At 35.4% G+C, this 13,457-nt stretch overlaps 1 protein-coding gene across 5 annotated transcripts in view; it reads right to left on the bottom strand.

The window, feature by feature from the left end:
• The window catches only part of LOC110098702 (probable starch synthase 4, chloroplastic/amyloplastic), a 43,619-nt gene extending 32,417 nt beyond the window's left edge, over nt 1–11,202 (bottom strand). For 2 of the 5 annotated variants that reach the window (XM_020825603.2, XM_028692780.1), the window contains exons 1-3: nt 11,067–11,202; nt 10,671–10,975; nt 6,218–6,437 (exon numbers count right to left, since the gene is read on the bottom strand). In XM_020825603.2, the coding sequence (XP_020681262.1) occupies nt 6,218–6,437; nt 10,671–10,813 (363 nt within the window). In that variant the 5' untranslated portion in view covers nt 10,814–10,975; nt 11,067–11,202. Of the gene's footprint in view, nt 1–6,217; nt 6,438–10,670; nt 11,012–11,066 lie in introns of those variants that run through there. The other 3 variants (XM_020825602.2, XM_028692779.1, XM_028692781.1) reach the window with 3 other exon arrangements.
• Nucleotides 11,203–13,457: the final 2,255 nt, after the last annotated feature.

Genomic DNA, 13,457 nt, shown 5'->3' with positions numbered 1-13,457 from the left:
TTGTATCACAACCATGGAAGACACACTTGCTGAACAACTCATTCATGACTACGATAGTAGGAGTTACTTTACCTCCAATAGTACATGACAGCACAATAACATAACATTACAAAATGAACCGTTAAAAACTGTATCTCTTTGCCAGCTCGTACATTTTTTACATATAATATAAGATGATTTTTGCAATAGTTTCGATTGCTTCCACCATACACATTATGAGTACAAAGTACTAAAAGTATAACTGAGGGAAGTACAAGTCATATCAGATGACGGGGTCAGAGTTTTCTAATGCAATTAATATGATGGATGGTATGCTTTAATGTAAAGAAAAATTGAAGATTCACATATCTTAAGTTATTGCTCAATCCAACAACTCACTTTTTTCAAATTAAAACAAACACCAATAGCTTTTTAGCCCAATTAATATTAAAATGATAATAATATCTTTGTATTTCAGCAAGAATTGGTACAACAACAACAATATCAAGTATTTATCCCACTACGTGGGGTGGCTACATGAATTATTTTGCTCCATTGTGTCCTATTAAGAGTCAAATTCTCATTTAAATCTAATAAAAAATATCATTTCTAGTAATTTCCAACCATATCCTTTTAGGTCTACATTTATCTGTCTTAACATAGACCAGATCTAATACATCTACTCTTTTAACTGAGTCATTAAAATGCTGATGTTTTATGTGACCAAACCATCTAAGGCAACTCTCTATTATATCATTTTCCACTGGAGCTACTCCAACCTTTTCATGTATATACTCGTTTGGCATTCTATCAAATGTAAAGCCACTCATCCACCTGAGTATCCTCATCTCTACAACACTTAATTTTATGCTTCTCTTTAAATGGCCAACAACCTGTGCCATAAATCATTGTAGGTCTCACCACCATTTTATAAAATTTTCACTTAAGTTTGAGGGGTGTTTTTCTATCACACAATAGGCCCAATGCATTCTAGTGAAATATCTCCATCTATTTCACCATCGCTTTGACTAATGGACCCGAAATATCTAAAAAGTGCACTCTTTTTAATGACTTGATCACCCAATGTCACAATCTCATCATTAAATCTATTACTGCTAAAATTACACTCCATGTATTCGGTTTTAGAGCTACTTGGAGTTGAGAGCCAGTGGGTCTTAAAAGAGTGGTTACATTCATCCCTATTTTAAGAGGCAAAAGAAGGCATGAAGATGGTGAATTTATGGTTCAAATTTATAGCCTGCACCCGTGCTGTAGTGGGGGGCTCTACCATGAAAAATAAAATATACATAACATATGAAAGATCCACCTTGCCCAGTTCTATAGTGCTGTCAAGGAAAGAATGATATTGGAGAGGGAAGAGAGGAAGAGTTCAATCTCAATATCGAAAAAAGATCTCTCAAATTAGATCAAGAAGGATGATTCATAGGGAGGTCGACTTCTGTTTGGCTGTCCCAAATAGTTGCAATTGCATGACAACGACATGCGATGGCTTGCATCCATTTTATGATTAACAATCCTGCATGGAGGAAACCCAGAGCATCCCATTGAACTTTGGATGAAATGTGCTCTGATTGGATTATTAATACACATGGTGTTAGAAGCCTAATAGATGCCATGAATTAACTGACCTGAATTTGATTAGTAGAAAGCTATTAGCGAGGCTTGATAGTTGGGAAGCCGATGGTGGAAAAGAATTTAATGAGCTGTCAATTGAAGAGCAAAAGTGATCTGTTGGAACTCCAATAAAAGGAGGTACTGTTGGAGATGGGTAGTAGGGTAGGAGCTGAATAAAAGAATCAACTTGTATGGCCCCCACTTGAGGATGCCAACTAAGGGATGTTGTGGTGGTCGGAATGTGTAGGTAGTAGCAAGAAACACAGGCACCGACCAAGGCAATCTGGCAGGACACCAAGGAAGCCATGATAAAACATGTTGATCTTCTTCTGAAATGGATGATAGGAATTGAGGGAGATGGTAGAAGCTACGGGAGAAAATTAGAAAGTAGTTGACAACATCCTGCTGAAATCCAGCCAGATGTCATTAAGGAAAAGGCCCATAAGAGTTGAGTCAGGAGAGCAAATGCGAGTTCTTACAAATTTGAGGAATTGGAGTAGATCCAATGCAATGAAGAGGAAAGTATTGGCAAAGAAGCAACTAGCCATAGGAACTGGTGGATCCAAGTGGATTACAATAACTCGAAAGGAAGTTCTTATCGAAGACAACTAGCGATCTAAGGGCTATGGTTGTCGGGTTTGGACTAGCAACTTGGGAGATCATGTTTATAAGATAAACTTTTGGGCAAACGGCCCTCAAAGTTAAGCAGTTGTTGCTAGGAGATAATATTGGTTAAGTCACTAAATCAAATGATTTAATGGAGTTGACTTTTTTAACTCCTTTAAGAGATATGATCTTGACACAATCAACCACTCATATCTCGACTGGGTGTAGAAAACTAGGAGCTAAACAACCCAACTTAGACAAATTGGATTTTGACTAATTTAGCAATTGAGTAAGCAAATCTGGACATAAATTATGAGCATCTTATAGAGTAATCCATGAATCATAATAGATAGGTTTGTCTCTCCTATGAAAAAAAAAAGCATGTAAAATTCATCATTTATCATAGATATAACTTAGAAATCTAGAATAACCTCATGAATAAGTTACATTAAAGCATTTAGCAGAGGATTTGATGTAGACTTGAAAGGAAGGGGTGGAAAGAGAATAAAATCTAAAGAATTGGTAGTAGGCTCATGTAATAAGGTTAAAGAAAATACATATAAAATTGAATTTGTTAGAATTTTATGAAACTTATAATTTGTAGGCATTAGTTACATTGTGTTGCACAATTTTAAATGATCATGCCTTCCTTGCATACAACTTCTAGATGGAAGTCATCTAAGATTTAAATGCTCCAACAAACTTATCACGGGGTTTAAATTCATATACTCCCTCTTCACATCACAACAAAACCTAGGAAGATTACAGACAGAGTCACAAAAAAAATAATCTATTCAAATTTTGATATATTTTCTCAATTTGTAAAATCTCAAATACCTTATTAAATGCGCTAAATGATAATCTCGTGTTTTGCAATAAATTAACATAACATCAAAGTAAACAACAAATTCCCTAATGAAAGATCACAAGATGTGGTTTATTAACCTCATAAAAATACTAGGTGCATCAATTAATCCAAAAGATATCATCAACCATTCATATAATCCATCTTTAATTTTAAAAATAATTTTTTCACATTCTATTATTCTAGCGTAACAATAGCCATTTCTCAAATTAATAATAGAAAATATCGCAACACCGTTCATTATATAGCAAATCATCCAAATTAGGTATCAAAATTTTGAATTTGATAGATATTTTATCGAAGAACTTAATGTTTAAACACATTCTCCAGCCATCATCTTTTTTAGGCATAAGAAAAGTAGGAGACTCGTGATTTCCATAAGAAATCCTAAGAAACTTAACTCATCCACTTGTCTTCTCAAGTACGCATGCTTTAATAAATTCATATTTTAATGAGGCAAATTAAGTAATGACATTCTATAAACTAAATCAATAGTTTGGCATATATATATATATATATATATCCCTTGATGATCGAAATTTATTATAAAGTTTATCAAGATAAATATGTTTAAAATCATTCAACACTCATTTAAATCATCAAGTAGAATCATAACTTCAGGTATCACATTATTTAACTCAGCAACTACTAAAACATGGATAACACTCCATTGTTATACTCTTTTTTGAATGTAAGTTCACTCGGAATATTCAAAGACTTTACATCACATTGAGAGCATTAGATTCTTATACACTAGGAGTGCTAGCTTCTTGTCTATATCTAGATTTTTTCTTAGGTTTTATAGATTTAAAAACTAACATTCTCCCAATACTCTTGAAAGCATATATATTAAACATTACAAAATCATTAACATATAAATCACACAACCAGAAATTATCCAAAACAACATGAACATCATTCATGGGCAGCCCATCACAAGGATTTTATCAGCATAGGTAGCTAATTGAATTAGAATTAGACACCCTTGATGCATAGATAAAGCAATTTTATCTACCTAAGCTATCTTATATGATCGTGTATGTCGTAACAGGTTTCAAATTCATGTGATTTAAGACAATCTTCAATACAACATTCATATAACTATTACTATTAATTATGAGTTTGCAAAGCTTCTTTATATGTCGGAAATATGCTTGAAAAATAGAACTCCCAAACAAATTCAAACTTAGAAGTAGCTAATGATACAATGCATGACATTAGAAAATTTATTAATTACATCATCCTCGGAATCATTAATTTTTTCATCAAATTTATAAACATCAACATGAGAAGTAATTTCATCATCTTCCAAATTTACATTTATATCAAAGTTCTACAATAATATTTATTAAAATAACGACCAATTGATGACACTTCAAACATACCTTTACAGAAATTTTTAAACCACATGTACATGCGGTTGATTTCCCTTCAGCCAGCATCCTTACTGACTAAAGTATAACTATCCTTAGATGTTGTAGTTGCAACAAACAAAACTTGATTCTTATCACTAAATAATGCACTCCATGAATATATAGTAACCCTAGATATAGGAAAGTCTAATGCAAGTTCATAAGCATGCTCTTATAATTGAATGCGGTGAAGCGCTATCTCTCTCTCTCTTGATAGCAAGTCTTATAAACCAGATCTAAAACTAGATGGTGTGATTTTTAGGATATTTAATGATTTCTGAATGCAACAACAGTTCTTAAAATTTATTCATGTGTCCAAAATAGTTTATATATTGTTTAAAGGGTCATTTGGTTTGCTGGAAAAGAATGTAGTGTAAAATAAATGTGGTATAAAATGAATGCAATGTATTTAAAATCTTTTTTATTTATTTGGATGGTGTAAAATAAATGTAGATTTTTTGTTTTGCTCGAAATAAAATGAATACAATGTAAAGCCCAACGATGGCCAGTAGCAGCGACTAGTGGCCAGCAGCAGCGACTAGTGGCAAGCAACTGCCTGCAACAGGCAGCGATAGTGGTGGTTGCTAGCGACTAGTGGCGGAGGTGGTCAGCAGGAGGCAATGGCAATGGCAGGTGTTAGCAGCTGGCTACCAGCGACGACGACAATGAATTTAAAGTGTATTTGGGAATCAGTCAAATCAAATGATTTTCAAATACACCAAATTGAATCAAAAATGAATTCAGAATACTTCAAAAAATTTTACTTAGCATTCTTTTCGCATCAAGCCAAACACTAATATTTTCAAAACCTTTATATTTGAAATACTTTACACCCACTTTACTTTAAATCAAACGAACCCTTAGTATAGTTTCAAATTAAAGTTATCAAGCCAAAGATCTCGATATAATAAAGGCAAATACTTTTCTTCTTAGCCAAAGTTTTTGTAGGATCCCTGTTTAATCTCTCTTTGCCTCTTCCTCCTCAACAAATTAATTCCAGGTTGACTAGTTGTATGCATCTAAGCAAATCATAATTGTCATTCATTAGAGACTTCGACATTCAAAAAATTTATGTCTACCAACCAAAAAACTTAGTATCAATTTTACCATCATAATTAAAAACTTCAACTTTGACTTCTTTTTGTTTAAATCATCATTACATAAAAACTTTGATGCCTTTTGATTTTCATAAACAAAAATGTGCAAGATTAAACAAATGCACCTGCCTCCTAAAACCCTCTACGCCAAAGTTGAAACCTTTTTTTTTTATTATTGTCTATTTTTAATTCCAAAGACCACCACCCAACCACAACATCAGCAAGGGCTTCAAGACAGGAATTTAGAAAATTATGACAAGAAAGACTGACGCTAACATGAAAAGTATCATAGAATGCAGAAACATTACCATCAAAATTATCAATAAGAATCATTTACCGATTAATAATAAGGAATCCTATGTACATTAAAAACCTAATCCTGCAATAATAGTTGTGCTCCATCCTAAGAGCAAAAACTAGCATTAGCAGAAATCTTTGAGCAACAATTAGAATATCACTTACATACTCAAAATATTCATTAATTAACTCACATTAAACTTAATAATATCAAAAACTGCATCAGTGCATTCTTATAACCCAAAAAAATACAAACGACAACAAAAGGTCTACTCAAGAGTATTGATCTTATAAAAATTACCCCCAAAATGATAGAAGGGACTTACAAATATACTTTTCTCTCCTGTAGAAGATCTTATGTCATCAGCCATCGTAGGTAAATCTTCAATAGGATCAGCATCTGAAAGCTTATCTTGAAAAGGACTCATAAGATCTTCTGAACTTGAACTGTTAACTTCTTTGCTTTCATCACTCTGGGATTGAAGATTTGTATTCAATGTCAATCGCTCGGATGCTTTTTTATTTTGATGCCTCTTATGAAGTGAACTGCAGAGATGTAACGCAGGAAAAAGAATTATATGTAATATAAAAAAATGCATATTATTGGTAAGGAGCCAAAAAAAGTAATCACAAAACTAAACAGCTGTCTATAAGCAACTAAAATTTTCAGCTCGTTCAGCAATTCAAATTTGCAATTTTCCATAAAAATTCAAGAATCTTTTTGCAAGTTTACCTCACCTGAAGAGGAGCATTCCCCCACCTAACATCTTCATGCTAAGAACACGGATCTACATGCAACCAGCGCTAATGTGGAAAACCAAGTTCCTCGTGAACATCTAGCATTCAAGCTTTTGAACCAAACATATAGTTGATCAAAAGCAGCCTTTTCAGGATCAGCATCAAATGATCTAACTATTTGGCATCGCTTTTTAGCTCTTTGGAAGAATAAACCATCTAGTGAATAGTGATGATACATGGCTAACTCATTCTAACTTAGAAACTTTGACCATAATTAATAGAAATCTACATAGATTTAAACTCTACAGAGTTCCACCAAAAGGCATTAAAAAAAAGAGCGGTTAGAACTCCTCTTTAATATCCACCAACCTCCTCTTTCCCACCCCTTTTTCCCTCCATTTTCTCTCCAAAAGTTACATTTGTGATGACTATAAATATAGCCTGATATGCATTGCAATTTTTAGTTTTTGAAATAAAATAATTTTGTAAAAAAGTGCTTTTCATTTGTTTGATGCTTGGGGGATTCAAATGTGTGTATTTCTTTGGGGATAAGGTTGTAATATTTATTTCTTTAATTTATTCACAAAGCTTCTTAAGCAGCTACTCCAAACTCTCCACAGTTATCCTCCACTTTATAAGCACCCTCTAAGATAAATAAACCAGGAACAAAAACCCCAAACCCATTCTAAAAACATCTACCGAGTCATCAGCCCAACTATGAAATACTTAGACCTAATCTTATTCTTTATACCTCGACATCCTCTTAAACTCCACATAACTCTATCATCAACTCCATATCATAAGTTCACATCCTAAGACAACCTTTCACAATCATTTCTAGTCAATTATCCCACATAAAGTCAATCATAAAGTGATCTTCCAAATCATCTTAAACCCGACTAGAGAACACTTGAATCTAGTATTATTCTATACACCTCTCGACATCCTCTTAAACTTTCACCTAACTCTACCATCAACTCCATATCACAAGTTCACATCCTAAACTACCCTTCCACCGTTATTTCCAGTCATTTACTCATATAAAAATTACTCCCTAAAGTGATCTTTCAAATTAGCTTAAACTAAACTAATCCTGGCATTCCTACTAATATATCTCTCTAAACCGCTCATTATTTCACTATAAGCTCCAAAACATCTCTCTAAATATTAAACTAAATATTCATAGGCCTTACTAGACATTAGCCTCACCAAAAAGCTACCCACCACCATCACTCATGATGCAAGATAAGAGGTTTAAGAGACATGGTTGAATCCATAAGCATTTAAGGGAATGCAACGAGGGTTCCGGGTTGAGGAGATTGTACTCATTGAATAGGTTGTGGGCAGCAATATGGTAAAGATGTGATAAGATTATTTATAGTCATGCGTGCATTGATTTTCTCATAAATATATGCCTTTCATGGACGTTAATTTTGCATTGTTTGTGCCTCATACACAAGTGAATATTCGATTTATTTTCTCATGAATTTGTATTTTATCATGCACATTGTTCTCATTTTCATCCTCATTTTGCATGAAATTTACATCTTTTCTTCTTGAAGAAAATTCAACAATATGGGTGTCCTCCCTAGCCCTTTTCAACTCTATGGACACATCCATGCAACCAGTTTTACAAACGAACAATGTTTGAGTCTTTTTTTATATATTGCAATCCATTTAGATCCAAGCTTGCACACCATTACTTCCGTTGATCAATGTTTTTGTAGTGCTTAATTAGATTGAATAGTGGAGCACACTAAAGCCAATCATCCATTTTAATCATCCAGTCTTGCCTCAAAAAGTTCTATCTCCATTTTTTGTATAGTATATCCAAGACACTTAAATCTATCATACTCAGGTATCAAATTATCTTATAATAATATTGACTGATTATTGTTAATACTATCCCCAATAAAATTGCATATCATATACAATATACTCCATATTTATTCATATTATAAGTCCTCTATTTTCAAAATATTGTCTCACAATCTGATGTAGACAAAGGGGGGGTCAACCCTAGTCCAAAATAAATCATATTTTGGCTTCCCTTGAGTCTAGTAGTTTTTCATATTTGAGCTAAACTTTTAGTTCATTTATGAGCTGAACTTTAGGTCATTTATTGAACTAAGGGTTAGCTCATTATGAGCTAACATTTTAGTTCATTTAATATCTTTTAATTAATATAGTTTTATGCTTTTTATGCTTGTTTAATGTTTGTCTCTTGGAATTCCAAACCAGCGGCTTACGCCTCGCCTCACGAACGAAAAACGCCTCAATACCCGAATACGCAATTTTAAACCTTGGTTTTGAATAGTTGAATGATATTTGATTTCTGGAAAAAATCGGTTAACCTGCGGGGTGCTCGGAAATCCTGCGGGCTCTTTTCAACCTTCTTTTCTCATCCCCTCCGGAAATCCTGCGGGCTCTTTCCACCCTTTCTTCTCGGGCTTCTAATCTCTTCGTCTCTCCGCAAGTGCCACTCCACCTGTATCCTTCTTCTCAACAATGAAGCAACTTTAGGGTGTCTGTCATGTTGTTTGTAAGTCGTCATTATAATTTCTTTTGTTTAATTTTATTTGAAATATAAGAATTTGTTCTTCCCTTTTGTTGATTTTCTAGTCCCTTTTCTCGTCCTTAGTCCATTTCGTCTTTAGAAGTCCGTCGTGTCTTTTGTGGGCGAAGGGTATAGACTCCCTATATCTTTTGCCCGCATCACAATCACAGATTAGATTTACTAAAATAGAAGAAGAGCAAGAAATTAATTTTAAAAAGACCTACAGCAATTCAGGAAAACAAACATAAGATCCACCCTTACAGAACAAAAAATTTTAGTGCCATCAACATAAATCAAATAGCAAGAAAATCACAAATTATACCACAAATTTTTTGCATATTTTTATATTCTTTTATGTGATAAAATATAATAAACAAATTTATGTTTCATATGAATTCGCATACTCCAAAAAAAGTAGTAGTATTTTTTACTCTAGCCCCTCAATACAAATCCAGGATCGTCCACGGAAAAGGTTTCTGCATAAAACTAGCAAATGAAATACGCAACAAAATTCAATTTAGCACGCCATGATTCTTTGAAAGTCAGAAAAAGTGAGCAACGGTAAAGCAAAAAAGGAAACAAGATAAATCTTTGAAAGCATTGATATCATTTCTAGGAACAATTATTAGGTCAGGTGACCTGACGTACCTCTACGTTCGGACGCCAATAACATATCGCCACGTGGCCTTACTCAATACCGCGCGGCCCGACGACTTGACCCGGGATTACTATGTTCGTGTATTGCTCGGTATTGCTCTAGGTATTGCTCGGTATTGCAAGGTATTGCTTGGAAATAATTAAAAATATCGCTCTGTAAAGACCAATACCGAGCAATACCGAGAAAAACTCGGTATTGCTCGGTATTACTCGGTATTGCTCGGTATTGGTCTTCACAGAATGGTATTTCTCGTTATTGCCGAGCAAAATCGACCAATACCGATCAATACCTAGCAACACGCGAACATAGCAATCCCATCTCCGTTCCGGGTCGGGGTTGTCGGGCCGCGCGGTAAATAGTGAGAACATGTGGCACTATTTTACTGGCGTCCGAACGTAGAGCTATGTCAGGTGACCGGACCAAATAAAAGTTCCATTTCTGGAGAGCAAACAATCCCACTAAGCAAGCACCACGACACCCAAATTTAAAATCAACACAGCATATTTCGCATTTGTTTTGTGGTTGGGTTCAAGAAGGTGGGGATTAACCAGCCCATCTTGCATTGTAATTGTTTTAAGAACACCAGCTTGCAGAAGCTGAAAGACCAAACAGTCAATCGAGCTTCCATCATACAATTATCAGAAACTATTTCCAGTTCCTAGAAATGAGGGATTGTTGAACAAACTGAACGACCATATACACAAGAAAACAATCAAGATGTCATCAATCTTCAACAACGAAGACTAAAAAAACTTAAAAACGATACACGTAACCGTGCGTCTGCGTGGGAAAGGGAGTAAGACAGGGGAAGGGGAGAGAGAATAACCTGCCAGTATTCCGATTTCGCATCTTGCAACATACCCGGAGCATTCGTCCTGCAGAGACGGGTTGCAGGCAAACTGCAAGCCTACCCCACCTCCAGTCGTAGAAGTCAGATCCGAGGCCAAGTGCGCACGCCTGAATCGCCATTGAGGAGAGCTCCTCACAGAAGCAGAAACAAGAAAGAAGAATCGAATCTAATCGTATAGAAGAGAAGAGCTGGCTTCACTCCACTCTATACAGGAATAGATACAAAGTAGCTACGGGTTTTTTTATTTTTTTTTCCGGCAACGCTCACCGCCTTGAACTACTCTGAAAAGGATAGAAATTATTAGGTTATTTCCTTCAAAAAGAGCAAAACGCACCGGAAAAATATCCACCTCCCGCCCTCTACCCTACCTACCTTTTCGCTTTCACGCCCTCGTTTGTGATCGAAGACGACGATGAACCATTTATCCTGAACGTGCATTCCATGGACTCCCGTGCCCCTGGAAGTTAAGGACAACAACTGGGACCTAAACTGCCATTGACTAATCTATCAAATTAACATCTGAAGTTTACAACATAAAAAGTATTTCAAAAGCAATTAGGGGCTGCGATTTGGTAAGAATATTAATTTGGATGGGCAACGTCTAGGGGTGTCAATATTTGGAACAATTATTAAGTCATGTGACCTGACATAGCTTTACGTTCGGCCGCCAATAACATGTCGCTCTCATTCTTTACCGCGCGGCCTGACAACTTGACCCGAACCGGAACCCGGGATTGCTATGTTCACGTATTGCTAGGTATTACTCGGTATTTGCTCGGTATTGCTAGGTATTGTTTGGCAATAACGAGAAATACCGCTCTCTGAAGACCAATACCGAGAAATACTGAGTTTTCTCTAGAAAAAATCGGTATTGCTCGGTATTTGTCTTCACAAAATGGTATTTCTCGTTATTGTCGAGCAAAATCGACCAATACTAGCAATACCGAGCAATATCAGGTTGTCATGGATTTAAAATACGCACGAGCGACATACCCACTATTCGCCGAGTCGGGTCCGCGGTTTTGTGCCTGCTACGTGGCGCGATCTCAGTTGTGACCGGACGTAGATCTACGTCCGGTCACCGGACCAAATAAAAGTTCCAATATTTGACACGATCTGAAAATCCGACTCAAATCCGACCCGAAAATTTCAGTTTAGAGTCAACCCGAATCCGAAACGGGTCGGGTTCGGCTTCAACATTTCGACCTGTTTCAAAAATCGGGTCGGGTTCGAGTTAACCCTTTGACCTGAAAATGATCCGAAATTGACCCATTTTTTACCCGAAAACCGGATTTTGACCCGATTTTGACTCTTTTTGACCCAAAAAATGAGATAGACCCATTTTTGACCTGAAAACTAGCAATTTTTTGTTGGAAAATGGTCATTCGGGTCGTGTTGGGTTGACCCGGACCCGAATAGTGCCGGGTCAATTTCTGGTTCGACCCAAATCCAACCCGTAACCCGAAATTAACACCCTTAGCCGCATTCAGATTCCTTACATAATAATCTCTCTTGTATTTTAATGTTTTTAAAAGTGTATGTATTTTAATAATACATATAAATTATATATATAATATGTATTATTTAATTAATTGTAAAATAAATATTCATTTATTTATATATTTAACACATAATTTTAATTTTTTATAAATATAAAAAATTAAACTTCTATTAACAAATAAAAGAACAACGATAGGATCTCATTGGGTCATGAACTACTATAATGAGATAGAAATCTCATTGTTGCGTATCAATGTCCGAAAGTGTGATAAAAAGGAGAGTCATCTTGAGAAGAGAAAGCCACAAACAAAAGAGTCGCCATAAAATCTTAAAAGAGAAGTTGCAATGTAATCTCTTTAGAAAGGATTGCCAGAGACAATACTAAAAAAAAGATTCAGAGTACCCATGAAAAACAGAAAAAGAGTGTTACCTTATTTACTTCATCGGATATTTAAAAGAGTGAATCTTACATGCTATGTATATAAATCTCCTAAAAGTTTGCAGAATGCAAAATAAATATAGGAGAGATTGGGAAAGTCTGAGCTGTAGAGAATATGGAAATATGGAAATATAGATGTAGGAGCGAATTAAGCTGGAGAAAATATGGAAAGCAGAGACATGATCTAAAGCTAGAGAAGATTGTTGACGATGATGGAAGGGGTCGAGGGGCATCATTGGTGATGGGAGAGGTTATTCTATGCGGACACCGGACAATTCGACGGAGAATCAAAACGCACCACATCACCCCAATATACAGCAGTACACAACAGCATTACATAGTAAAAGAGTGGCATGACACGCTTTGATTCAACTCCGAACGAAGTCCGGTGTCCACACATAATAAATTTTTCTTTTGACTATGCGGACACCGGACAATTCGACGGAGAATCAAAACGCACCACATCACCCCAATATACAGCAGTACACAACAGCATTACATAGTAAAAGAGTGGCATGACACGCTTTGATTCAACTCCGAACGAAGTCCGGTGTCCGTACATAATAATTTTTCTTGTGATGGAGATTGACGGAAGCAGAAGACATCCTCCAGCGCACGCACTGCGAGAGGCATGCGAGCACTGGATTTTAAAAACCAAACAATATGATCGACTTGGAAATACAAAGAGTGAGAAATAATGCACACTAACCCTAAATTTTTATTTTGCAAGTCTTTGTGCTTTAAACCAAACACTCTTTATATATACATAACTGAATAAAAATTTGGCTCTGAAATAGCCGATTTAAAACCGTGAAATCAACTAC

This window comes from Dendrobium catenatum, unplaced genomic scaffold (assembly GCF_001605985.2).
Source record: "Dendrobium catenatum unplaced genomic scaffold, ASM160598v2 original_scaffold_274930, whole genome shotgun sequence".
NCBI classification, from domain to species: Eukaryota; Viridiplantae; Streptophyta; class Magnoliopsida; order Asparagales; family Orchidaceae; genus Dendrobium; species Dendrobium catenatum.
Note: the sequence above shows the minus strand (reverse complement) of the source record. Positions and strands in the feature narration are given on the sequence as shown.